The sequence below is a fragment of the Anas platyrhynchos genome, chromosome 32 (genome assembly GCF_047663525.1).
Source record: "Anas platyrhynchos isolate ZD024472 breed Pekin duck chromosome 32, IASCAAS_PekinDuck_T2T, whole genome shotgun sequence".
Classification (NCBI taxonomy): Eukaryota; Metazoa; Chordata; class Aves; order Anseriformes; family Anatidae; genus Anas; species Anas platyrhynchos.
The window spans coordinates 1114751-1141723 of NC_092619.1; the positions used below are offsets into that span (position 1 = coordinate 1114751).

Consider the following 26973-nt stretch of genomic DNA (forward strand, 5'->3'; position numbering starts at 1 on the left):
GCCCAGAACTTTCAATACAAAAAGATGGGATTTCTCTTAACTTCTTCTCAAGTACAGCACCTCTGAGGTGCCAGACGTTGTATAAGATAGATTCCATGAGAACTTCAGAGACTGGAAATGTAAGTATTAGCATTTTGTCAGGGTGTGCCTCCTAAAAATATTGCCTTCCTTTTTGCCTTTTCCTTAACATGGGACCTTTACCTTTAGCTAAAAAAATATATTAAACTCCCCTATAACATATCTTTCTCATCCCCCTCTAAGGGACATCTCCTCTCTGACTTCTCTTCTCCAAACTAAACAAGCCCCGCTCTCTCAGCCTATCCTTCGATAAGAGATACTGCAGTCTCCTCATCGTCTTTGTAGCCCTCCTCTGGACTCTCTTCAGTAGTTCCATGTCCCTGTACTGGGACAGTTCCATGTTCCATGTACTGGGAGTGCCAGAACTGGACACAATACTCCAGTTGAGGCCTCACCAGGGCTGAGTAGAGGGGGAGGAACACCTCTCTTGACCTGCTGGCAACACTCTTTTAAATGCACCCCAGGATACCGTTGGCCTTCTTGGCCAAGGGAACATTGCTGGTGCAAGGGAACATTGCTGACTCATGCCTAACATGCTGTCTACCAGGACTGCCTTGTCCTTCTCTGCAGAGCTGCTTTCTAACAGGTTACTGCCCAACCTCTACTGGTGCATGGGGTTATTTCTCCTAGGAGAAGGACCTTGCACTCTCCTTTCTTGAACTTAATGAGGTTCCTCACTGCCTTGCTCTACAGTCTACTGAGGTCCCTCCAAATGGCGACACAGACTTCTGGAGTATCAGCCCCTCCTCCCAGTTTTGTATCTTCAGCACATTTGCTAAAGTTGCACTCTGTTGCATTGTCTAGGATCAATAAGTTGAACAAGACTGGACCCAGTACTGATCCCCGGGGGACAGCTGGGGATGTTCAGCCTGGAGATGAGAAGGCTCCAGGGTGACCTCATTGCAAATTTTCAGTATTTAAAGAGAGCTTATTAAAAAGATGGAGGACATTTTTTTTCTCAATCACTTAATGACAGGAGAAGGGGGAATGGTTTTAAACTAAAAGAGGGGAGATTTAGGTTATGGGTGAGGCTCACATGGGTTTCTTTGTGGAACTATTGGAGAGTGTCCAGAGAAGGACTACAAAGATGATGAAGGGCCTAAGGGGTAGACGTATGAGGAGCGGCTGAGGTCACTTGGCCTGTTCAGCCTGGAAAAGAGGAGGCTAAGGGGAGACCTCATCGTGGTCTACAGCTTCCTCACGAGGGAGAGTGGAGGGTCAGGCGCCGAATTATTTTCTTTGTTTACTATTTTATTATTTTCAGTGGTCGCCCACTGGAACAGGCTCCCCACGGACATAGTCACAGCACCAAGCCTGCTGAAGTTTAAGAAGGGTTTGGACAGTGCTCTCAGTCATATGGTCTGAATTTTTGGGTAGACTTGTGTGGTGCCAGTAGTTGAGCTCGATGATCCTTATGGGTCCCTTCCAACTCGGGATATTCTATGATTCTATGATACACCAGCCATGTGCCTGAAGGCGGCCTATCAGGCCCTTAGGCACAATACTCCAACACCCACCTGCACAGCCATGGGCCTCCTCTTGAGATCCTGAGGCACAGGTGACCTACCTCAGAAGAACATCCCCACCCATCTCCTTGAGCCCTATGACCTGGCCAGATCTATATCAGCCTCTTGGGGCCAACCTGATTTGATTACATGATCAGAGTGCAGGGATTTGGGAGTTAGGTCTTAAGGTTAGGGTCTAGGGATTAGATCTTGCTTTCCAGGTTTAGGGATTTGTCAGAGGGAGGCTTTGGTGTTCTGCTTTGGGTAGCCAGTCACTGTTTAAGGTATGGGCTAGATTTTTGGTTATGGTTTTATTATCTGCTTTGTTTGGGGATGAGGGCTGCTATTAAAACTGTGAATTTAATAATAGAAATTAAAGGCCTGAAATTAGGGTGATCAATAGGTTAAGACTACTGGTAACAGGAGATGCGTTTGAAGTTTGAGTTCAAGGCAGGATTTGATGTTGGGGATTAGAGCAGTGGATTTGTTCAGGGTGAGGGATGGCATTTCGGGTAGGACTACGTGTATGTCCTAAGGTTGCAAGTTAGAAATATTGCCATACTTGAATATTTTCCAGCATCAGCACCCTTACCTGAAACCCTTTTCTCTCTTCCAAATCTTGCCTTTCTCTTAGCCACTTCAGTCTTCTCTCTACCAATCTGCTATTTTATTTTCCTGGCCTTCCCCTGGCCACCTATATGTGTCATCCTGCCGGGGGCAGCTTTCTAATGGCCTTTATGACCCCGGAGGCTCTGCCTCCCTGCTGTTGGCCAGCCAGGTGCTGGGACAGAAGTGACCTCACAGCCAGCATCCACAGGGCTACAAGGAGCTGTTGTGCTCAGGAGGTCTCTTCCCAGCCTATGTCCTCCCCTCCCAGGAGCAGTAGGTGCAGGGGATGACCTGCACAGTCCCTCATGTTTCCCCATGTAACATTTAGCAACACCAGTGCATCCTGAAGGAAATGCCCATCTCTGTGTGGAAAAGTGAATCAAGAAATGAATTTTAGAAAAATGGTGAGAACTCTACAGAGAAGGAGTTGGTGTGAAAGTCATGATGTCTAATTTTGCTTTATTTGGCTGGTTTCCCAGGAGACCATACCTCTAAAGAGAAGGGACCTTGAGACTCTGTCTGTCCCACTGCACATGATAGCAACCTTAGGGAATGGTTTCTGGCACTTGTGTTCACTCAGGTTCATCTCACTGCACCAATACTATGGGCTGTCTCATATAGACAGGGCAAGCGTGGATTCCTGATGTAGTCATTTGGTGTCCTTCCATGTAGAAACAAACCACCTGTGTGAGCTGTGTCAAGAGCCCAGTGCTGGGAAAGGTGGTTGTGAGGGGCTGCTCTGGGACCATTGCCCTGGGGCAGCATCTGCCAGGGTGTCCAGAGAACAAGGGCCCAGCCCAGCCCCTGCTCTGCTGCTCCTCCTTGTCTTTACCAGGAGACCAGCACAGCCCAGACCCTCCCCAGCTCTCCACACCTCCCTGTCCTCTCCCCAGCCCAACCCAGCCCAGCAGAGCAGCCCAGGCTGGAATGGCCCCAAAGCAGCAAGTGGAAAAGTGGAGGGCAGTGGCACTGTCCCTGCTGCTGACATCTGCAAATTACCTCACCTCCTCGCCTTCCCCTTGTAGAAGAGACATACAAAGCTCATTGAGTCCAACTCATTTCCAATGGCAGAGACGTTTTGGGGTGATTCATTCAATCTAGTCTTTGAAAGTTCACCAGAGGTTTAACAACTAATTCAGCAGACTGCTTTCTCTATGCTTGCTATGTTCCCTGCAGTTGCAGAGCTCTCCTTTGACTGTTCCATCCCAGGTTTAGCATCTTACCTCTGGGTGGCTCCGCCTTGGACATGCTCATGCTCTGTGGGCTCCATGCCCTGTTGACTCCATGGCACACACTGTCCTGGTTTCAGTTAGAACAGAATTAATTTTCTTCCTAGTAGCTGGTGGAATGCTGTGCTTTGGCTTAGGATGAGAAGAGTGCTGATAACACCCCGATGCTTTAATTGTTGCAGAGCAGTGCTTATACTAAGCCAAGGACATCTCAGCCTTTTGCTCTGTCCTGCCAACGGGCAGGCTGGGGGTGCAGTAAGAGCTGGGAGGGGACAGACCCAGGACAGGTGACCCAAACTAGCCAAAGGGGTATTCCATACCATCTGACGTCATGCTAAACAATATATAGGGGTGGCTAGCCAGGGGAGGGGGCCGGACTGCACGGGGTTAGGCTGGGCATCATCAGTCAGCGGGTGGTGAGCAATTGCATTGTGCATCACTTGTTTGTACATATTATTATTACTTTCCTATTATCACCATTGTATCATTATTATTATTATTGTTATTATTATTTTTATTATTATTATTTTCCTGTCTTATTAAACTGTCTTTATCTCAACTCACAGGATTCACTTTCCATTTCTCTGCCCTGTCCCAGAGAGGGAGGGGGGAGGGTGAGCGAACGGCTGCGTGGTGTTTAGCTGCCGGCCGGGTTAAACCACGACAGTCTTTTTGGCGCCCAACGTGGGGCTCGAAAGGTTGAGATAACGGCAGATCTGACCAGAGTGTGTTAAACTAAAATTGGTGTAAGGATTAGACCTGCTTAATAGTCACTTGTCATGATGCTGATTGCTTTAATCTCAACTCTGCTGCGCCTGTTTTCCAAATTGAGTATTATAGTACATTATTTTCCGTATTTGCTCTCTGTCGTGTTGTTTATCCTCTCCGGGCCCTGGTTTCAGATCATTATGGTATTGAGTGTTATAGCAATGGCTTATGAGACGATAAGATATCTGGTCATGACTCTAACTTGGTATTTATACTCAGTAACATCGTGGACTCTGTACTTTGGAAACAGTATCTTGGGAACTATTAGCAATTATACCTATTGTTTTTCTCCATTAGAGAGTCAATCTGTGGAGGGGAAAGGGGAAGATATTTTTTCTTACTTGCTTACTCTCCCTTTCTCCTTCACCACCCCTGTATCCTCCTGGATACCTTTGCCTTCCTCCTTCACCACCCTCTTATCCCCTGAGCTTGTCACAATAGCTCTCCAAGATATTGAATATTCTTGGGATACTCAGACTGCCGTAGTCTTGTTGTTCTGCCTCATGAATGCACTTCAGATTCTGCTTAAAGTTAACTACTTGGGAAGCTCATCCGGAGATCTGCCCGGAGGCAGTATAGTTGTGGGTGGCAGGGAGTATGGGTGGATATGGGCAGGCATCTAGAGCAGTTGGCACCCCCAGTGTGTTGGAAATTCACCCCTGAACAATGGCAAAATCCTCAAAAACTGGCAGAATGCTTGAAAAAAAGGTGTCATGATTCTGGCAGTTCCAAAGTAACACAAATCATTGTAACGTGCTGGGGCCTGGCTCATGCCTATCGAGCTGCCATTGATACTGCTATCAACTTAGTGACAGACCCTGCGGCCACTCCAAATCCTGTGACAGATCCAACGGCCACTGTGACCCCTACGGTGGATTCTGCAGCCGCTCCAGCTCCGGTTCCTGCAGCCGCTCCAGCTCCGGTTCCTGCAGCCGCTCCAGTCCCAGCTCCTGCAGCCGCTCCAGCTCTGGTTCCTGCAGCCACTCCAGTCCCAGCTCCTGCAGCCACTCCAGTTCCAGCTCCTGCAGCCGCTCCAGTCCCAGCTCCCGCAGCCGCTCCAGTCCCAGCTCCTGCAGCCGCTCCAGTTCCAGCTCCTGCAGCCGCTCCAGTCCCAGCTCCTGCAAGTGCCCCAATCCCAGCTCCTGCAAGTGCTTCAGTCCCAGCTCCTGCAGTCGCTCCAGTTCCAGCTTCTGCAGCCGCTCCAGTTCCAGCTCCTGCAGCCGCTCCAGTCCCAGCTCCTGCAAGTGCTCCAGTCCCAGCTCCTGCAGCCGCTCCAGTCCCAGCTCCTGCCACTACTCCAGTCCCAGCTCCTGCAACTGCTCCAGCTCCAGCTCCTGCAGCCGCTCCAGCTCTGGTTCCTGCAACTGCTCCAGCTCCTGCAGCCGCTCCAGCTCCTGTGGCCGTGTCAGAGAAACGAGCTGTAGCAGTGCAAGATGACCCTGCAGAGGGTATTCCAACCTCTGTGGCAGACCCTGTAACAAGGTCAGAGAAACGAGCAGTAGCAGTGCAAGCTGCCCCTGTAGAGAAGGTGAAAAAATGGTATAGAGATTCAGGTCGTTTAGAACGCAGAGAGTCTTCTGCCAATCCAGGTAAGGCTTCTGCCAAATCTAAGTATAGAGATGACGAAGATGACGACGACGCTGGGCCATCAAGGATTCAGGAGGAGGAAGATGAGGATGACGAAAAAGCAACAGTAACTACCCGAAGCCTAAACGAGCACGAGCTACGAGATGTGCGAAAAGATTTTGGTCGCTGTATAGGTGAGCAGCTTGTCACCTTGCTGCTCTGGTGCTGGGACTCTGGAGCCAATTGTGTGGAATTAGACAGTAGGGAAGCCAAGCGGCTGGGATCCCTTGCTCGAGACGCCGGCATTGACAAAGCAATTGCAGATGGAGCACAATCCACCAGCCTCTGGAGGCGTCTCCTCTCAGCTGTGAGGGAAAGGTATCCCTTCAAGGAAGAACTTTTATGTCTACCAGGCAAGTGGACCACTATGGAGAAGGGAATCCAGTACCTGAGGGAATTAGCCGTACGGGAAGTGATTTATGGGGATCCAGACCTCAGACAAACATCCAAAGATCCAGATGAAGTCAGGTGCACACGACCCATGTGGCGGAAGTTTGTACGGAGTGCACCATCATCATATGCTAGCTCATTGGCAATAATGGCCTGGAAAGAGGATGAGGAACCCACAGTGGATGAAGTGGCTAAACAACTCCGGCAGTACGAAGAAAGTCTCTCCTCTTCCTTACAGGCCTGCGTCTCAGCTGTGGAGAAACTTTCTGAAGAGGTCCACCAACTTAAAGAGAATCTATCTTCCCCCCAACCTGAACCAACCAGTGTCCAACGACCAAAAGAGAACACTTGGGAGAAACTTTCTGAAAAGTTTCACCAACTTGAAGAGAGATTATTCTCCTCCGTACCTGTACAAAGCAGTGTCTCAGCTGTCAGGGGTAGGCGTTCACCCACACAAGGAAGACGATATGGTGGGTACTCACCCCGTGCCACCCTGTGGTTTTACTTATGAGACCATGGAGAGGACATGAGAAAATGGGATGGAAAATCTACCGCGACCCTAGAGGCACGGGTACGTGAGTTGCAAAAGAAAACAGTCAGGAAAAAGGGATTCTCTGAAAAGTTTGCTGCTTCAGCTTCCAGCAGACAGTCCTTCAAACACAGGAACGAAGAAGATTCTGACCAGGATTAGGGGGGCCCTGCCTCCAGCCAGGGGGGCCCTGCCTCCAGCCGGGGAGGAAAGGGACAATCGAGTTTATTGGACTGTGTGGATTCGATGGCCTGGCACGTCACACGCACAGAAGTATAAGGCTTTAGCAGACACCGGTGCACAATGTACTATAATGCCATCGAGCTATAAAGGACCAGAGCCCATCTATATTTGTGGAGTGACAGGGGGATCTCAGCAGTTGACTGTATTGGAGGCTGAAGTGAGTCTGACTGGGAATGAGTGGGAAAAGCACCGCATTGTGACTGGCCCGGATGCTCCATGTATCCTTGGCATAGACTATCTTAGAAGAGGATATTGCAAGGACCCAAAAGGGTTCCGGTGGGCTTTTGGTATATCTGCCTTAGAGACAGAGGGCATTAAACAATTATCTACCTTGCCTGGTCTCTCAGAGGACCCCTCTGTTGTGGGGTTGCTGAGGGTCGAAGAACAGCAAGTGCCAATCGCTACCACAACTGTGCACCGGCGGCAATATCGCACTAACCGAGACTCCCTGATTCCCATCCATAAGCTAATTCGTCAATTGGAGAGCCAAGGAGTGATCAACAAGACCCATTCACCTTTCAATAGTCCCATATGGCCAGTGCGAAAGTCTAATGGCGAGTAGAGACTAACAGTGGACTATCGCGGCCTGAACGAAGTCACGCCACCACTGAGTGCTGCAGTGCCGGACATGCTGGAACTTCAGTACGAACTTGAGTCGAAGGCAGCCAAGTGGTACGCCACAATTGATATCGCTAATGCATTTTTCTCCATCCCTCTAGCAGCAGAGTGCAGGCCACAATTTGCCTTCACTTGGAGGGGAGTCCAATATACTTGGAATCGGCTGCCCCAGGGGTGGAAACACAGCCCTACCATTTGCCATGGACTGATCCAGTCTGCGCTAGAGCAGGGGGAAGCTCCTGAACACCTGCAGTACATCGATGACATTATTGTGTGGGGTGACACAGCAGAGGAAGTTTTCGAGAAAGGGAAGAAAATAGTCCAAATCCTTCTGAAAGCCGGTTTTGCCATAAAACAGAATAAAGTCAAAGGACCTGCATGAGAGATCCAGTTTTTAGGAATAAAATGGCAAGATGGACGTCGTCAAATCCCAATGGATGTGATCAACAAAATAACAGCTATGTCTCCACCAACTAACAAAAAAGAAACACAGACTTTCCTAGGTGTTGTGGGGTTTTGGAGAATGCACATCCCAAATTACAGTCTGATTGTAAACCCGCTCTACCAAGTAAGCCGTAAGAAGAATGAGTTTGAATGGGGCCCTGAACAACGACAAGCCTTTGAACAAATCAAGCAGGAAATAGTCCATGCAGTAGCCCTTGGGCCAGTTCGAACAGGACCAGATGTAAAGAATGTGCTCTACACTGCAGCCGGGGAGAACGGCCCCACCTGGAGCCTCTGGCAGAAAGAACCTGGGGAAACTCGAGGTCGGCCCCTGGGGTTTTGGAGTCGGGGATACAGAGGATCTGAGGCCCGCTATACTCCAACTGAAAAGGAGATATTGGCAGCATATGAAGGAGTTCGATCTGCTTCGGAGGTGGTCGGTACTGAAGCGCAGCTCCTCCTAGCACCCCGATTGCCGGTACTAGGCTGGATGTTCAAGGGAAGGGTCCCCTCTACGCATCATGCAACTGATGCTACATGGAGCAAGTGGGTTGCACTGATTACTCAGCGGGCTCGAATGGGAAACCCCAGTCGCCCAGGAATATTGGAAGTGATCATGGACTGGCCAGAAGGCAAATACTTTGGGATATCATCAGAGGAGGAGGTGGGTCGTGCTGAAGAAGCCCCGCTGTACAACCAGTTACCAGAGAATGAAAAGAAATATGCCCTGTTCACTGATGGGTCCTGTCGTATTGTGGGGAAGCATCGGAGATGGAAGGCTGCTGTATGGAGTCCTACGCGACGGGTTGCAGAAGCTGCTGAGGGAGAAGGTGAATCGAGTCAGTTTGCAGAAGTGAAAGCCATTCAGCTGGCTTTAGACATTGCTGAACGAGAAAAACGGCCAGTTCTCTATCTCTACACCGATTCATGGATGGTAGCAAATGCCCTGTGGGGATGGTTACAGCAATGGAAGCAAAACAACTGGCAGCGTAGGGGCAAACCCATCTGGGCTGCTGCACTGTGGCAAGATATTGCTGCTCGGGTAGAGAACCTGGCTGTGAAAGTACGCCACGTAGATGCTCATGTGCCCAAGAATCGGGCTACTGAAGAACATCAAAACAACCAGCAGGTGGATCAGGCTGCTAAGATTGAAGTAGCTCAGGTGGACCTGGATTGGCAGCATAAAGGTGAATTATTTATAGCCCGATGGGCCCATGACACCTCAGGCCATCAAGGTAGAGATGCAACATACAGATGGGCTCGTGATCGAGGGGTGGACCTGACCATGGACACTATAGCACAGGTTATTCATGACTGTGAAACATGTGCTGCAATCAAGCAAGCCAAACGGTCAAAGCCTCTTTGGTATGGAGGACAATGGCTGAAATATAAATACGGAGAGGCCTGGCAGATTGATTACATCACACTCCCTCAAATTCGCAATGGCAAGCGCCACGTACTTACAATGGTGGAAGCAACCACCGGATGGCTGGAAACATATCCTGTGCCTCATGCCACCGCCCGGAACACCATCCTGGGCCTTGAAAAGCAAGTCCTATGGCGACATGGCACCCCAGAAAGAATAGAGTCAGACAATGGGACTCACTTCCGAAACAACCTTATAGACACTTGGGCCAAAGAACATGGTATTGAATGGGTGTATCATATCCCCTATCATGCACCAGCCTGCGGGAAAGTTGAACGATACAATGGCCTGTTAAAGACTACCTTGAAAGCAATGGGCGCTGGGACGTTCAAAAACTGGGATACGCATTTGGCAAAGGCCACCTGGTTAGTCAATACTAGGGGATCTACCAACCGAGCTGGACCTGCCCAATCAAACCTGTTACGTACTGTAGATGGGGATAAAGTTCCTGTTGTGCATGTAAGAAATATGCTGGGTAAAACAGTCTGGGCTACTCCTGCCTCAGGAAAAGGCAAACCTATTCGTGGAATTGTTTTCGCTCAGGGACCTGGATCCACTTGGTGGGTGATGCAAAAGAACGGAGAGGTCCGGTGTGTACCTCAAGGAGATTTAATACTGGGTGAGAATAGCCCATGAACTGAATTGTACCATGTTAATTAGTATATTATACTGTATGTTATCACTACCATGATTACTATAGGTGTCTAATTAGAATGTATGGAAAAGAGTGTAATCTGAGCATGACATAAATGGTATGGAATAAGGGGTGGATAGATGTCCTGGTTTCAGTTAGAATTAATTTTCTTCCTAGTAGCTGGTGGAATGCTGTGCTTTGGCTTAGGATGAGAAGAGTGCTGATAACACCCCGATGCTTTAATTGTTGCAGAGCAGTGCTTATACTAAGCCAAGGACATCTCAGCCTTTTCCTCTGTCCTGCCAATGGGCAGGCTGGGGGTGCAGTAAGAGCTGGGAGGGGACAGACCCAGGACAGGTGACCCAAACTAGCCAAAGGGGTACTCCATACCATCTGACGTCATGCTAAACAATATATAGGGGTGGCTAGCCGGGGGGAGGGGGCCGGACTGCTCGGGGTTAGGCTGGGCATCATCGGTCAGCGGGTAGTGAGCAATTGCATTGTGCATCACTTGTTTGTACATATTATTATTACTTTCCTATTATCACCATTGTATCATTATTATTATTATTGTTATTATTATTTTTATTATTATTATTTTCCTGTCTTATTAAACTGTCTTTATCTCAACTCACGGGCTTCACTTTCCATTTCTCTCCCCCGTCCCAGAGAGGGAGGGGGGAGGGTGAGTGAACGGCTGCGTGGTGTTTAGCTGCCGGCCGGGTTAAACCACGACAGTATGTCAGTGATAAAAGGAACACTAGGGAAAACATGGACCCTCTCCAGAAGGAAACAGGAGACCTGGTTATCCGGGATGTGGAGAAGGTACTCAATGACTTCTTTGCCTCATGCTTCACTGGAATAGCTCCAGCTACACCATCCAAGTCCCAGAAGGCAAAGGCAGGGACTGGGAGAGAGAAGAACCACCTACTGTAGAAGATCAGTTTCAGGAGTATCTGAGGAAACAGAAGGTGCACAAGTCCACGGGACTAGGTGAGATGAATCCCAGAGTCTTGAGAGAACTGGCAGATGAAGTTGCAAAGCCACTACTCATCATATTTGAAAAGTGGTGGCTGTGCAGTGAAGTTTCTACTGATTGTAACACAGAGAACAAAACCCCCACTTTTTAAAAGGGAATAAAAGTAGGCCCAGGGAAGTCTAGCCCAGTCTAGACCTACCTCTGAGCCCAACAAGATCATGGAACAGATCTTCCTGGAAACTTGGCTAAGGCACATGACAAATAAAGAGGTGATCGGTGACAGCCCATACCTCTTCACTAAGGGCAGATCGTGCCTGACATATCTGTAGGCCTACTGCAATGGTGTTACGGTGTTTGTGGGTAAGAGAAAAGTAACTGACATCATCTACCTGATTTGTGCAAAGTATTTGACACATCCCATGTGGCATTCCTGTCTCTAAATTGGATAGACATGGATCTGACAGATGGACCACTCAGTGGATATAAGGAATTGTCTGGATGGTCGCACTCATGGTGTTGTGGTCAACAGATCAATGTCCAAGTGGAGAGCTGTTACGAATGGTGTTCTTAAGGGCTTGGTACTGGGACCGGCACAATTTCACATCTTTGTTGGTGACATGGGCAGTGGGATTGAGTGCACCCTCAGTGAGTTTGCTGATGACAGCAAGCAGTGTGTTGAGGTTGACGTACTGGAGGGAAGGGGTGTCATCTAGCGGGGCCATGACAGGCTTGAGAGGTGGGCCTGTGTGAAACTCATGAACTTCAACAAGGCTGAGTGTAAACTCCCACACATGGGTTGAAGCAGTCCTATGCATAAATACAAGCTGGGTGGAGAAGGGAGTGAGAGCAGCCTTGTGGAGAGGGTCCTGGGGGTGTTGGTGCTTGAAAAACTCAACGTGTGTAGGCAATATGCACTTGTAGCCCTGAAAGCAAAGTCCTGGGCTGCATCAGAATAAACATAGCCAGCAGGTCAGGGGAGGTGATTCTTATTTTCCCTTCTGCTCTTTTGAGACCCGACCCCACTTAACATAGTGTGTTCACCTCTGGGATCCCCAACGTGAGAAAGACATGGACCCATTGGAGCAAGTCCAGAGGAGGGCCACAAAAATGATAAGAGGGCTGGAGCATCTCTGCTATGAAGAGGGAGAAGAGAGGAATTAAGAACAGAAAGCCCTGGGCCTTTGTAGGCAGAACGTAGAGCAACCTTCCAGTAGCTCCAGAGGGCATAAACGAAAGCTGGAGAGAGAGAATTTATTAGAGGATGTAGCAATAGGACAAGGGGAAATAGCTTTAAACTCAAAGAAGGTAGATTGAGATTAGATATTCAGAAGAAATCATTTACTCTGAGGGTGGTGAGGCACTGGAGGAGGTTGCCCAGAAAGGTTGTTGGATGGTGTCCCATCCCTGGAAGTATTCAAGGCCAGGCTGGATGGGGCTTTGAGCAACCTGATTTTGAGGAAGGTGTCCCTGACACAGCTAGGACAGCTGACCCAAATGGATCAAACAGATGTTCCAGACCATCCAGCACCCCCTGCAGCCCACCACCCTACTACCAAAAGCATCTCTAATCCTGCAGCGGAGGCGCCTGCTGGGGAAGAGCTGGGGAGGACCTACCAGCAAGATCAGAGAGGGCAGTATGGGTACCAAGTCCTGCCCAGGGGTCCAACACTTCTCGCCACTCCGATCCTGCAGGAGAGGTTCCTCTGTCTGTGGGTGCTGGGCAGGAATCCTTGGGTTCCATGAGGGCCCAAGGCTGTAGAAGATGGGCACTACCAGCGAGTGCATCATGAGGCGTCACACAGAGCCACTTTTGCTGGAAACTGCCTGTGGCTGGCAGGACGGAAATGCCTCTGTCAGTAGGAATAGTGTCTAGGGACTGGGGGTTCTGGCAGCCCTACAGCCTGATCCCAACCCTGTTGGTCCCAAGAAATGACCATTCCCCACTATTGCATCTTTGAGCTCTACTCCAATTGGTTAGCCTCAGAGAGACACCCCGACACCTGGGCAGGAAAGCAATGGATCTGGGACAAAGCCCCCCCCCAGAGGGTTTTAATATAAACATTTGTCAACACAAAGCACAAAAACAGGGGAATACCAAGACAGGAAATACCCGTGTGTGTCTGCTGACTGCTGGAAAAAGGAGACCGTTCCCTGGCACTCACGGCTCTCCCAGTGACACTGAGCTCTCTTCCCTCCCGGCTGCACCCAGCTGCTCAGCAGGGCTGGGCTCTGCTGGCATGGGGCTTTGGGACCCTTGTGCACTGGGCTTCGGTGTCACATCCTGGGTGTCCTCATGGGGACATGCCAGAGACATCTCTTCAGCATCATCATAGCCCATGTGTACCAGAAAAGGGGACAAGATGTCTCCCTCAGCTCCAGGGTCCTCAGCACTTCTCCGGGAGCGCAGGCTTCCCTCTGTAAGCATCAAGACAGGCTGTTGTGGTTGATCCTATGGGGTTCTTCTCAGGGCTGTACAACACCTTCCCCCCCCTCACAAGCCTGAGACATTTGGCACATCCACCAGCGTCCTGGAAATATCTCAGGCCAGGTTCCCCATGTCAGGAGATCAGGCTCTAAATATTTCATGGATTCTCCTGGCCCTGGGGTTGGCACCTAGGAAGTGGCAGTGCTGCATTTCCCTCACCTGTGGCTGTATCCCTGCGCCCAGCTCCTTCCTCTGGTGTCCTGGGCACTTCCCAGTCCCCCTGCCCAGGGACAGGATCCTCCCCAGGGTCAGAAACCTCCCCAGCATCATCATAGCCATCCGCTGGGTAACCTCCAGGCAGGACAGGGACATCTGAAAGGAGAGGGAAGGTGGTGGCAATGAGAAGAGATGTTCTGCAGAGCAGAGGATGGGAGGGTGTATGGGGACACAGCGCTGACATGCTGCTGGTGTCAGGGCCAAAGCAGAGCCCTCGTCCCTCCAGCTCTGAAAGTGGCACTCAGTGGCACTGCTGTCTGTCTGTCTGCAGGGAGGAGAGATGGAGCCCTTCCTCTCCCTCCCCTTCTATCCCTGCAGCTGGCCCCAGCCCATCCTCCTGCTCATGTGCCTGGGGTAGGGCTGCAGCTGGGTCAGGGACCCCTCTGAAAAGGAGACTGCAGAGAGCTGCAGTGGGTGCTATGGGATGATCCCTGCTACCCCAACTTGTGGTCAGCACTGCTGGGGATGGGCAGCCACAGAGCTGGGATAGAGTGGGAAGGAGACCACCCCTACTACCCTAGGAAGAGACCATCTCATAGGGGCTCCCAGAGTTGCCCTGGAATAGCCACTTAACTCAGCCCTTGGATGTCCCCAGGGTGCAGGGCCCAGCAGAGAGGGGCTGTCCCCTCTGGGATGGGCAGAGCTGGTGCAGAGGAAGCTCCTCTGTGAGGGCCAACACCTGGATGCTCTCCCACAGACCCCATGGTCCAACCATTTCAGGGACCATGGGCAGGAGCTGCAGGACACAGCCCTGGTCTGAGGCAGAGAGAAAGTGCCCCTTCAGGAGCATACACCCACCTGAGAGACTGAACCTCGGCTGCTTCTCCCACGCCAGGCTGTAAGCGATCTCCTCATACACGGCCTCAGGGAAGGGCTCCCCAGCTCTCCCGGAGCCTGGGGACAGAGGCAGGACTGGTCTGGGCATGGGCAGAGAGGGACAGGACCCCACTGGGCTCCCTCAGCCAAATTCCCTAGGCCAGCACAGGGCTGTCCCCACAGCACAGCCCCACTGTGTTGTGTTGGCACTGAGGCCACATCCCCAGGGAGGGCAGCATCCCCATGGAGATGGTCTGGGGCAGAGTCAGCCTCACATTTGGAGACAGCCTTTATGCCCCTTTGGTCCCCGGCTCAAGTCCCAGTGCAGACCCTGAACCAATTCCCACATTTCTCCTCCCCATGGAGCTGCTCCATCTCTGCCCCACACATCAATAGCACAGCCCATGTCCTGCTGGGGGGTGGCTGACACCATGGTGATGGACCCCGCTGCCACATGCTCCTCCTGGCAGAGCCACCCAGAGCACTGCCAGCAGTGCATCCTCCCCTTCTCACCCAGCCCAGCTCTCACATTTCTCTTCTCACCCCAGAACTGATGCCCCAGGCTCTGGGCTCTCTCCACCTGTTGATGTTGGTGCCCCATGGTCTGTCAGTCAGTGGGGCAGCACATGGGGCAGGAGGCAGCACACGGCTCTGTTTCTGTGCCCCAGGACACCAACATCCCCAGCACCCCCAGCCCTGCCAGGAGGCATCTCCCCCCCAGGACCACTGGGGAAGGACCCACCTCTGCGCCGAGCCCTGGCGCTTCGCACCTGCCCAGCCAGGAGGGCCAGGAGCAGGCAGAGGAGGGCCCCCAGGATGATGCAGATGACAACAGGCACTGAGAGTCCCTCCCTGCTGGTGGTCGGACGGCCCCGTGGGGGATCTGCAAGGGCAGGAACATGGCAGGGGCAGCATCAGACAAGGGAGAGGCTGGGGCCAGGACATGCCACTCCTGACCACACAAGGCAGCAGGGGCTGGGAGGGACAGGGCTGGGTGATGGGGCAGGTCCCACCCTGCTGGGTCCATCACAGACTTCTCCTAGCTCCCTTGATTTCCTGGGAGTCTCACAGCCCAACAAGAAGCCCCTTCCCCTGGCTGTCTGTCACAGCGTGAATATGGACAGACCCAGCCCCAGGAGAAGGACAGCTTACCTGCTTGTGGGGGGGATGTTGCTGTCCTGGGTGCAGCTGCAGGGGAGCAGAAGGATAGCTGGGCTGAGAGGCTGGGGCTGTGGCACCAGGCAGCCTCCCTGGCAAATGACCCCAAAATTTGCCACCTGAATTGTCCCTTCTGTGGGGCTGAGCAAGGTGGCAGGGACAGGGCCCAGCACCACTGCTCTGTGCTGCTCAAAGGACAGTGCAGGCAGCCCAGGGGATGTGCTGGCACATCCAGCCCCACAGAGGCTGCTCCCCACCCACAACCAGCCCCCCACTCTGCAGGAACACCCTTGCTTGGGCCTGCACTGGGGCCATGCCAGGATATAGCAGAGCAGATGCCCAAGCCAGCTCCTTGCCAAGCCCCCAGCCATGTCTCCCAGCCCCACTGCTCACCTGAGCAATGCACAGCCGCATCTGCCTTATGCTGGCAGGCACCGCTGTCCCCTGGCTGGGCCCAGCAGTCCTGCAGAGACAGCTCCGTCCCCCTGCACTCCATCAGCCACATGGGGCCCGTCCCCTCTCCAGCAGCAGCCTGGCCCAGGGCGTAGACCGCAGAGCCGCAGCCCAGCTGCCTGCACGCCACCTCGGCATCCCGCATGTCCCAGGCATTGTCACACAGTGTCCCCCAGGTGCCACGGTGCCAGATCTCCACTCTGCCCGAGCAGCCGTCCTTGCCTCCCATGGTGCGGATCTTCTCCCTATCTGGGGAGGCAGCGATGTCCCATGGCACCAGGAGAGCTGGGACAGCCCTGCCAGGTGCGGGGGGCACGCGCAGGGGCAGCTCCCTACCTGTGCAGCTGGTGGAGTTGGGGCATGCAGCCACCTGCGGCCTTTCTGTCCATGTCCCAAAGGAAAGAGAAGTTGGGCTGAAAAGGGTTGTTCTGGGGGTCGTGCAGAAGAGAGCAGAGCTGACCTCTGCTCACACTTGCTCCTGCTGCCTGGGTCAGGGCAGCAGCAGAACCTTGTTCACTCAGGGGACACACACGGCACTGCAGGGGGGACCCAAGTGCTCGGCCCTACAGGGTCCCTGATTCACAGAGCAGCAGGAGGCTGTCCCAGGAGGGAGGACTCCTGAAAGCCCTGCATGGTCTCCTCCGAGACCTTGCCTGGAGTTGCCTCTGCATCCCCCAGGGAGCTGCTGGCAGCCCGGCTGTTGACTGCTGCTGGTGGACATGGGTGGCTCTGAGAGCTGAAGTCACCTTTGTGCACCAGTAGCAACAGGGTCTAAAGCAGGAAAGTCAAAGCCCCTCTGGGTTCCTTCTCTGCATTTCACCATACCCAGCGAGGAAGTGGACCTGGTGCCTTGATGGCTCAGATTTACCATTGCAGGTGATGTGGGTCTCTTCTCGGCGGTCAGTACACGACTGCGGATGCCAGGGAGCAGAGGGACACTGCCAGAAGGAGCTGTTGCTCTTCCCACACTCCACGCGATCCAGCCACGCCGTGCCAGACAGCTTCTCATAATTTGAGATGGTTTCCAGTTCCCCCTCATTCCCACAGCCCAGCTCCTTGCACACCAGTGACACCGTCTCGGTGGTCATGGAGTTGGAGCAAACGCTGCCCCACGTCCCGTTGTAGAAAACCTGCAGGCGCCCGGAGCAGCCATTGCTGTTCTCCAGCCTCAGGGCCATGAACTCTGGAAGGAGGAAAGGCCCCAGAGACGTCCTTGGATGGCAGCCACTGATAGCCTTGGCCCTACCTGGCTCTGCCCACGCCCCGGCCTCACTGGACCCAGCTCCCAGCCCCACTCCCAGCACAGACCTGAACAGACGACTCCCACGTCCTCCTTGTGCCCGCAGTCGTGCTGTCCCCAGGCCTCGGCAGGGCAGTCCCAGAGAGCAGCTTCAGCCCCGGAGCAGTTGACGCCATCCAGCCAGATCTGCCCGGAGCCCTCCCCAAACCGAGCAGAGCCGGCTGCCTCCAGGACCCCTCCGCAGCCCAACTGGTGGCAAACGACGGCGGCGTCGGCCAGGTCCCAGGCATCGTCGCAGACAGTGCCCCAGCGCCCCTGGTAGTAGATCTCCACTCTCCCGGCACAGCGCCCAGCCCCGTCCACCAGCCGCACCCGCCGGCTCCCTGCAGCGGGGAAAACCCCGGCTGTCAGGGGCTGGCTGCCCTCCCAGCCCCACACCTGGGGGACGTGCAGCACCACTCACCCTGGCACACGACCCACACGTCCTCCATGATCCCTGCTGCCGGTGTGCTCTCAGGTAAGGAGGTGTTGCAGAGGCTCAGGTCAGCCTCGTGCCCCGCACACCGCACCCCACGCAGCCCCACGGGGCCCAGCCCTCGCTCGGCCCTCACGGGGGTGTAGGCTGCCTCTGCCTCTCCACACTGCAGCTGCCGGCACACCACGCTGGCCTCCTGCATGTCCCACTGCTCATCCAGGACTCTGCCCCACGTCCCGTGCTGGAAGACCTCCACGCGCCCGTCGCACCGGCTCCCTCCGCCCACCAACCGCAGGGGCATGGGGTGAGTTAGGCCTGGTGAGAGCATACATTCAGCCAGGCACTGCCATGGGGTGCAAAGCTGTGGGTGGCCGTGTCACACACCAGGGGCAAATGGACTTTGCAGCACTGCCCAGAACTCACCTGAGCAAATGACAGCAGCAGCGTTCTCCTGGGAGCACGGCGAGGCCCCCAGGGCAGTCACCGGGCACTGCCCCAGGTGGGCTTCAGTCCCGTCACAGTGGAACGAGTCTCTCCAGACGGGGCCGGTTCCTCTCCCAAAATGCCCTCCTCCAGGAATGGACTCAGCAAAGCCACAGCCGAGGTGCCGACACAGAACGTGGGCATCCGAGAGGTCCCAGCAGGAGGCACAGAGGGTCCCCCACGTTCCCAGCACCTCCACCTCCACCCTGCCCTCACACGCTGTGCTGCCGTTCACCAGCCTGAATCCTGTGTACTCTGGGGACAAAGGAGGGTGAGAGAGGCCACATTTGTGCTCTTGCTCCCACAGGAGCTGCAGGAGAGGCCAAAGGGACAGCGTGCCTTTCTCCTCCTGCAGCACTCTCATTTTAGGGCTGCAGACCACCACCTCACCCCACCTGTCCCCCACCCAGCACAGCCCAGGCCCCACCCTGCCCCCAACCACAGCCCCAGAGGATACCATCCCACCCCAAGTCCTTACGTGTGCAGGTGACATGAGTGCCATTGCTGTGGGTGCAGGCCTTGTCCTTGGAGGTCCCCCAGGGGCAGAAGAGGATGGTGGATTCATTCCCCACACACTGCAGCTCTCTGTCCCAGACAGGACCGGCCCCTTCTCCCAGCTGAGCTGCCCCATGGACAGACAGGGCTGTGCCACACTGCAGCTCCCTGCACAGCACCTCAGCAGCTTTGGCACCAAAGTGGGAGTGACAGACAGCTTTCCACTGGTCCCTGTCGTAGACCTCCACACTTCCTGAGCAGGGGCTGTTCCGTCCGACCATCCGGACAAATCCTGGAGCAACCAAGGAGACCTGTGAGTTCCCAGAGCCCTCTGGCACTTCCGTGCCCACCTCCCACCTCATCGGTAATGTGGCCAGACTCAGAGCTCCACGGTCAGCCCAGCAGCTCTCAGCGGGTGCTGATGGCACAAAGAGGTCAGGGCCCCCCTGCTGCTCCTCTGAATCCAGCCCAGTACCCATAGGCTACCCTCTCTCCCATCCCCCAGCCACAGGCACCACTCAGACTAATTGCTGCTGGTTGGAGCCCCTGGGCTGCCCAGCACCGGCCCCAGCACTGCAGCACTCACAGCATGTGGACCCATGGAAATGGGCCCAGGCACGGGGGGCTGCTGCAGTTGGCTCTGCCCCGCTGGGCTCAGGCCAGGCTGAGGAACACCTTGGAGCTTCCAAGAAAGTCCCCTGTCCCCAGGGGCTGCTGGAGCTCTTGCGGAGCTGCTATTAGATGGGGCACATCTGGGGAGCAGGTAAAGGGGGGGTCCTCAGACAGGGACAAAGTGTGGTGCTGGGCATAGATGACCCCATCCACCAGCCACACATGGAGCAAAAGAGCAGGCAGAGAGCAGCCCTGGGCTGACACGAGCTCCCGGTATGAGGGCAGGCACCGAGGAGAGCCAGGAGGTACTGGCACAGCCCCTGGGGCACAGGGCAGGCAGGAGAGGCTGGACAGTGGGTCAGCATGTCTTAGAGGGGCCGTGTCCCTAGGGGCTGGCACTCATGGTGTGACCCCAGGACAGGAACAGGGTGCTCCTTGCCACCATGTTCCTCTGCTCAAGCCCAGTGCTCCTGCCCTCTGAGCAGCCCCTCTGCGTTGGCCGAGGTTCTCTTGGCTGCTGGGGGTACAACCCAAAAGTCCTGGGCCATTGCACGCCCTTCCCTGAGGCTGCTGGTGGCTGGGGGAGCTGCTCTAGATTCCCCTGGCATGGGGACCAGCCTGCCAGACAGGGCCTGGGTGAATGGAGGAGAAAGATGGGAACCAGGCAGCACAATGGGGAAGGGTGAGGGCTTTCCTCTCCCAGCACGAGCCACCTCCCCAGGCTTGGCTGCTCCAGCTTCAGGGCCAGGCTGGGTGTGCTCCCACTGGGCTTTCCCCAGGGACAAGGGACACCAGCAGTGACAGACCCAGCTCAGAGTGCAACTTGACACACACAGCCATGTTCTGGTGTCCACTTGTTGCTTCCTGAGGTCACAGCCAGGTCCCTTAGGAGTGTCCTCATCCCAGAGGTAGGGAACAAGTTCAGTCCTTACCTGAGCATATCACTCCAGCGTCCTCAGTGTGATCGCAGTCTGTTTGACCCCAGCCATTGTGTGTGCAGTCAGACAGGGCAGACTCATTGCCATTACAGTGAACATCATCCATCCAAATGGAACCAGATCCTGGTCCAAAGTGTGCCTTCTGAGGAGCTTCGAGAGCAACCCCACAGCCCAGCTGCCTACAAACCACTGCAGCATCGGTCATTTCCCATTGGTCACTGCACACGGTCCCCCACTGACCCTGGTGTTTCACCTCCACTCTTCCAGCACAGCGCCTGCCGCCATCCGCCAGCCTCACCTCTGCAGTCCCTTCAAACACCAACACAGGAAGGGTCAGGAGAGCTTTGAGCCCCACAGTGTGGGTCTGCGAGTTCTTTCTCTGCTGCCCAGGCAGAGTCACAGGCCCCAGGGTGGGAGCCCTGTCCCCACTGATTGTCACTGGTGTGTTGGAGGGATCCTTCCTCTGTCCATGGGCTGCACTGCTCTGGGGATGCCCAACTCCAGCCCTCCTGGGCCATTTGCTGCCCACAGCCCTCATAACCCCCTCTTCCAACCCCATTGGCCCCCTGACCCTGCCCATGCCCACCCACATACCCCCAGTCCTGCACAGGGTTCTCACTCCTCCCCTGACCAGATCCTTCTCCAAAGCAACGTGACTCTAAACCCCATATTCTTCCTATCCATCACCTGCACCAGGCACCTCTCAAATGCACCAAATTCCCAGGAGCTGATGGAATCCTGGCCGTTGACTACTGCTGGTGGATGTGGGTGGCTCTGGGAGCCTAAGTCACCTTTGTACCACCAGCAGCAACAGGGTCTAATGCAGGAAGTCAAAGCCCCTCTGGGTTCCTTCTCTGCATTTCACCATACCCAGTGGGGAAGTGGACCTGGTGTCTTGAGAAACCAGATTTACCATTGCAGGTGATGTGGGCCTCTTCTCGGAGGTCATCACATGACTGCAGATGCCAGGGATGAGAGGGACATTGCCAGAAGGAGCTGTTGCTCTTCCCACACTCCACGTGATCCAGCCACGTGATGCCAGACAGCTTGGCAGAGTTAGAATCTGTTTCCAGTTCCCCTTCATTCCCGCAGCCCAGCTCCTTGCACACCAGTGACACCGTCTCGGTGGTCATGGAGTTGGAGCAAACGCTGCCCCACGTCCCGTTGTAGAAAACCTGCAGGCGCCCGGAGCAGCCATCGCTGTTCTCCAGCCTCAGGGCCATGAACTCTGGAAGGAGGAAAGGCCCAAGGGATGTCCATGGATGGCAGCCACTGATGGCCTTGGCCCTACCTGGCTCTGCCATCACCCTGGCCTCACTGTCCCCAGCTGCCAGCCCCACTCCCAGCACAGACCTGAACAGACGACTCCCGCGTCCTCCTTGTGCCCGCAGTCGTGCTGCCCCCAGGCCTCGGCAGGGCAGTCCCAGAGAGCAGCTTCAGCCCCGGAGCAGTTGACGCCATCCAGCCAGATCTGCCCGGAGCCCTCCCCAAACCGAGCAGAGCCGGCTGCCTCCAGGGCCCCTCCGCAGCCCAGCTGGTGGCAAACGACAGCGGCGTCAGCCAGGTCCCAGGCGTTGTCGCAGACGGTGCCCCAGCGCCCCTGGTAGTAGATCTCCACTCTCCCGGCACAGCGCCCAGCCCCGTCCACCAGCCGCACCCGCCGGCTCCCTGCAGCGGGGAGAACCCCGGCTATCAAGGGGCTGGCTGCACTCCCAGACCCACACTTGGGGGACGTGCAGCACCACTCACCCAGGCACACGACCCCCACGTCCTCCATGATCCCTGCTGCCGGTGTGCTCTGAGGCAGGGAGGTGTTGCAGAGGCTCAGGTCAGCCTCGTGCCCTGCACACTGCACCCCACGCAGCCCCACGGGGCCCAGCCCTCGCTCGGCCCTCACGGGGGTGTAGGCTGCCTCTGCCTCTCCGCACTGCAGCTGCCGGCACACCACGCTGGCCTCCTGCATGTCCCACTGCTCATCCAGGACTCTGCCCCACGTCCCGTGCTGGAAGACCTCCACGCTCCCGTCACACCGGCTCCCTCCGCCCACCAACCGTACAGACATGTTGTGAGCCGGGCCTGGTGAGAGGAGAAATTCAGCAAGGCACTGCCATGGGGTCCAAAGCTGTGGATGGCCTTGTCACACTCCAGGGCCAAATGGACTTTGCAGCAATGCCCAGCACTCACCTGAGCAAATGACAGCAGCAGCGTTCTCCTGGGAGCACGGCGAGGCCCCCAGGGCAGTCACCGGGCACTGCCCCAGGTGGGCTTCAGTCCCGTCACAGTGGAACGAGTCTCTCCAGACGGGGCCGGTTCCTCTCCCAAAATGCCCTCCTCCAGGAATGGACTCAGCAAAGCCACAGCCGAGGTGCTGACACAGAACGTGGGCATCCGAGAGGTCCCAGCAGGAGGCACAGAGGGTCCCCCACGTTCCCAGCACCTCCACCTCCACCCTGCCCTCACACGCTGTGCTGCCGTTCACCAGCCTGAATCCTGTGTACTCTGGGGACAAAGGAGGGTGAGAGAGGCCACATTTGTGCTCTTGCTCCCACAGGAGCTGCAGGAGAGGCCAAAGGGACAGCGTGCCTTTCTCCTCCTGCAGCACTCTAATTTTAGGGCTGCAGACCACCACCTCACCCCACCTGTCCCCCACCCAGCACAGCCCAGGGCCCACCCTGCCCCCAACCACAGCCCCAGAGGATACCATCCCACCCCAAGTCCTTACGTGTGCAGGTGACATGAGTGCCATTGCTGTGGGTGCAGGCCTTGTCCTTGGAGGTCCCCCAGGGGCAGAAGAGGATGGTGGATTCATTCCCCACACACTGCAGCTCTCTGTCCCAGACAGGACCGGCCCCTTCTCCCAGCTGAGCTGCCCCATGGACAGACAGGGCTGTGCCACACTGCAGCTCCCTGCACAGCACCTCAGCAGCTTTGGCACCAAAGTGGGAGTGACAGACAGCTTTCCACTGGTCCCTGTCGTAGACCTCCACACTTCCTGAGCAGGGGCTGTTCCGTCCGACCATCCGGACAAATCCTGGAGCAACCAAGGAGACCTGTGAGTTCCCAGAGCCCTCTGGCACTTCCGTGCCCACCTCCCACCTCATCGGTAATGTGGCCAGACTCAGAGCTCCACGGTCAGCCCAGCAGCTCTCAGCGGGTGCTGATGGCACAAAGAGGTCAGGGCCCCCCTGCTGCTCCTCTGAATCCAGCCCAGTACCCATAGGCTACCCTCTCTCCCATCCCCCAGCCACAGGCACCACTCAGACTAATTGCTGCTGGTTGGAGCCCCTGGGCTGCCCAGCACCGGCCCCAGCACTGCAGCACTCACAGCATGTGGACCCATGGAAATGGGCCCAGGCACGGGGGGCTGCTGCAGTTGGCTCTGCCCCGCTGGGCTCAGGCCAGGCTGAGGAACACCTTGGAGCTTCCAAGAAAGTCCCCTGTCCCCAGGGGCTGCTGGAGCTCTTGCGGAGCTGCTATTAGATGGGGCACATCTGGGGAGCAGGTAAAGGGGGGGTCCTCAGACAGGGACAAAGTGTGGTGCTGGGCATAGATGACCCCATCCACCAGCCACACATGGAGCAAAAGAGCAGGCAGAGAGCAGCCCTGGGCTGACACGAGCTCCCGGTATGAGGGCAGGCACCGAGGAGAGCCAGGAGGTACTGGCACAGCCCCTGGGGCACAGGGCAGGCAGGAGAGGCTGGACAGTGGGTCAGCATGTCTTAGAGGGGCCGTGTCCCTAGGGGCTGGCACTCATGGTGTGACCCCAGGACAGGAACAGGGTGCTCCTTGCCACCATGTTCCTCTGCTCAAGCCCAGTGCTCCTGCCCTCTGAGCAGCCCCTCTGCGTTGGCCGAGGTTCTCTTGGCTGCTGGGGGTACAACCCAAAAGTCCTGGGCCATTGCACGCCCTTCCCTGAGGCTGCTGGTGGCTGGGGGAGCTGCTCTAGATTCCCCTGGCATGGGGACCAGCCTGCCAGACAGGGCCTGGGTGAATGGAGGAGAAAGATGGGAACCAGGCAGCACAATGGGGAAGGGTGAGGGCTTTCCTCTCCCAGCACGAGCCACCTCCCCAGGCTTGGCTGCTCCAGCTTCAGGGCCAGGCTGGGTGTGCTCCCACTGGGCTTTCCCCAGGGACAAGGGACACCAGCAGTGACAGACCCAGCTCAGAGTGCAACTTGACACACACAGCCATGTTCTGGTGTCCACTTGTTGCTTCCTGAGGTCACAGCCAGGTCCCTTAGGAGTGTCCTCATCCCAGAGGTAGGGAACAAGTTCAGTCCTTACCTGAGCATATCACTCCAGCGTCCTCAGTGTGATCGCAGTCTGTTTGACCCCAGCCATTGTGTGTGCAGTCAGACAGGGCAGACTCATTGCCATTACAGTGAACATCATCCATCCAAATGGAACCAGATCCTGGTCCAAAGTGTGCCTTCTGAGGAGCTTCGAGAGCAACCCCACAGCCCAGCTGCCTACAAACCACTGCAGCATCGGTCATTTCCCATTGGTCACTGCACACGGTCCCCCACTGACCCTGGTGTTTCACCTCCACTCTTCCAGCACAGTGCTTACCGCCATCCGCCAGCCTCACCTCTGCAGTCCCTTCAAACACCAACACAGGAAGGGTCAGGAGAGCTTTGAGCCCCACAGTGTGGGTCTGCGAGTTCTTTCTCTGCTGCCCAGGCAGAGTCACAGGCCCCAGGGTGGGAGCCCTGTCCCCACTGATTGTCACTGGTGTGTTGGAGGGATCCTTCCTCTGTCCATGGGCTGCACTGCTCTGGGGATGCCCAACTCCAGCCCTCCTGGGCCATTTGCTGCCCACAGCCCTCATAACCCCCTCTTCCAACCCCATTGGCCCCCTGACCCTGCCCATGCCCACCCACATACCCCCAGTCCTGCACAGGGTTCTCACTCCTCCCCTGACCAGATCCTTCTCCAAAGCAACGTGACTCTAAACCCCATATTCTTCCTATCCATCACCTGCACCAGGCACCTCTCAAATGCACCAAATTCCCAGGAGCTGATGGAATCCTGGCCGTTGACTACTGCTGGTGGATGTGGGTGGCTCTGGGAGCCTAAGTCACCTTTGTACCACCAGCAGCAACAGGGTCTAATGCAGGAAGTCAAAGCCCCTCTGGGTTCCTTCTCTGCATTTCACCATACCCAGTGGGGAAGTGGACCTGGTGTCTTGAGAAACCAGATTTACCATTGCAGGTGATGTGGGCCTCTTCTCGGAGGTCATCACATGACTGCAGATGCCAGGGATGAGAGGGACATTGCCAGAAGGAGCTGTTGCTCTTCCCACACTCCACGTGATCCAGCCACGTGATGCCAGACAGCTTGGCAGAGTTAGAATCTGTTTCCAGTTCCCCTTCATTCCCGCAGCCCAGCTCCTTGCACACCAGTGACACCGTCTCGGTGGTCATGGAGTTGGAGCAAACGCTGCCCCACGTCCCGTTGTAGAAAACCTGCAGGCGCCCGGAGCAGCCATCGCTGTTCTCCAGCCTCAGGGCCATGAACTCTGGAAGGAGGAAAGGCCCAAGGGATGTCCATGGATGGCAGCCACTGATGGCCTTGGCCCTACCTGGCTCTGCCATCACCCTGGCCTCACTGTCCCCAGCTGCCAGCCCCACTCCCAGCACAGACCTGAACAGACGACTCCCGCGTCCTCCTTGTGCCCGCAGTCGTGCTGCCCCCAGGCCTCGGCAGGGCAGTCCCAGAGAGCAGCTTCAGCCCCGGAGCAGTTGACGCCATCCAGCCAGATCTGCCCGGAGCCCTCCCCAAACCGAGCAGAGCCGGCTGCCTCCAGGGCCCCTCCGCAGCCCAGCTGGTGGCAAACGACAGCGGCGTCAGCCAGGTCCCAGGCGTTGTCGCAGACGGTGCCCCAGCGCCCCTGGTAGTAGATCTCCACTCTCCCGGCACAGCGCCCAGCCCCGTCCACCAGCCGCACCCGCCGGCTCCCTGCAGCGGGGAGAACCCCGGCTATCAAGGGGCTGGCTGCACTCCCAGACCCACACTTGGGGGACGTGCAGCACCACTCACCCAGGCACACGACCCCCACGTCCTCCATGATCCCTGCTGCCGGTGTGCTCTGAGGCAGGGAGGTGTTGCAGAGGCTCAGGTCAGCCTCGTGCCCTGCACACTGCACCCCACGCAGCCCCACGGGGCCCAGCCCTCGCTCGGCCCTCACGGGGGTGTAGGCTGCCTCTGCCTCTCCGCACTGCAGCTGCCGGCACACCACGCTGGCCTCCTGCATGTCCCACTGCTCATCCAGGACTCTGCCCCACGTCCCGTGCTGGAAGACCTCCACGCTCCCGTCACACCGGCTCCCTCCGCCCACCAACCGTACAGACATGTTGTGAGCCGGGCCTGGTGAGAGGAGAAATTCAGCAAGGCACTGCCATGGGGTCCAAAGCTGTGGATGGCCTTGTCACACTCCAGGGCCAAATGGACTTTGCAGCAATGCCCAGCACTCACCTGAGCAAATGACAGCAGCAGCGTTCTCCTGGGAGCACGGCGAGGCCCCCA

General features: G+C 55.9%; 2 protein-coding genes across 2 annotated transcripts; both read right to left on the reverse strand.

Moving 5' to 3' along the window:
- Positions 1–317: 317 nt before the first annotated feature.
- On the reverse strand, positions 318–21008 carry LOC140000439 (antigen WC1.1-like). The gene is made up of 14 exons (XM_072030322.1): positions 20444–21008; positions 18883–19191; positions 18345–18659; positions 17910–18236; positions 17515–17829; positions 17049–17389; positions 16543–16576; positions 16147–16455; positions 15748–15783; positions 15338–15478; positions 14578–14673; positions 13723–13875; positions 12693–12847; positions 318–428 (listed from the first exon to the last, which is right to left on the reverse strand). Exons 1-14 carry the CDS (start codon positions 21006–21008, stop codon positions 318–320), a joined length of 3207 nt encoding a protein of 1068 aa, XP_071886423.1.
- A 271-nt stretch (positions 21009–21279) lies between these two features.
- Positions 21280–26515, reverse strand: LOC119714684 (antigen WC1.1-like). The gene is made up of 4 exons (XM_072030323.1): positions 26092–26515; positions 25652–25966; positions 21803–22117; positions 21280–21677 (listed from the first exon to the last, which is right to left on the reverse strand). The coding sequence occupies exons 1-4, from the start codon at positions 26513–26515 to the stop codon at positions 21280–21282; spliced, it is 1452 nt and encodes a 483-aa protein (XP_071886424.1).
- Between the last annotated feature and the right edge of the window lie 458 nt (positions 26516–26973).

Coding starts and splice junctions, on each gene's coding strand:
- LOC140000439 (XM_072030322.1), bottom strand. CDS start 21,008: ATGGGGTTGGAAGAGGGGGTTATGAGGGCTGTGGGCAGCAAATGGCCC. Junction 18,237..18,344: donor TGCTGCTGTCATTTGCTCAG/GTGAGTTCTGGG, acceptor TGCTCTCACCAG/GCCTAACTCACCCCATGCCC. Junction 429..12,692: donor TGCCCTCTCTGATCTTGCTG/GTAGGTCCTCCC, acceptor TGGCACTCCCAG/TACATGGAACATGGAACTGT.
- LOC119714684 (XM_072030323.1), bottom strand. CDS start 26,515: ATGGAGGACGTGGGGGTCGTGTGCCTGGGTGAGTGGTGCTGCACGTCC. Junction 25,967..26,091: donor CGCGGGAGTCGTCTGTTCAG/GTCTGTGCTGGG, acceptor TCCTCCTTCCAG/AGTTCATGGCCCTGAGGCTG. Junction 21,678..21,802: donor CGCGGGAGTCGTCTGTTCAG/GTCTGTGCTGGG, acceptor TCCTCCTTCCAG/AGTTCATGGCCCTGAGGCTG.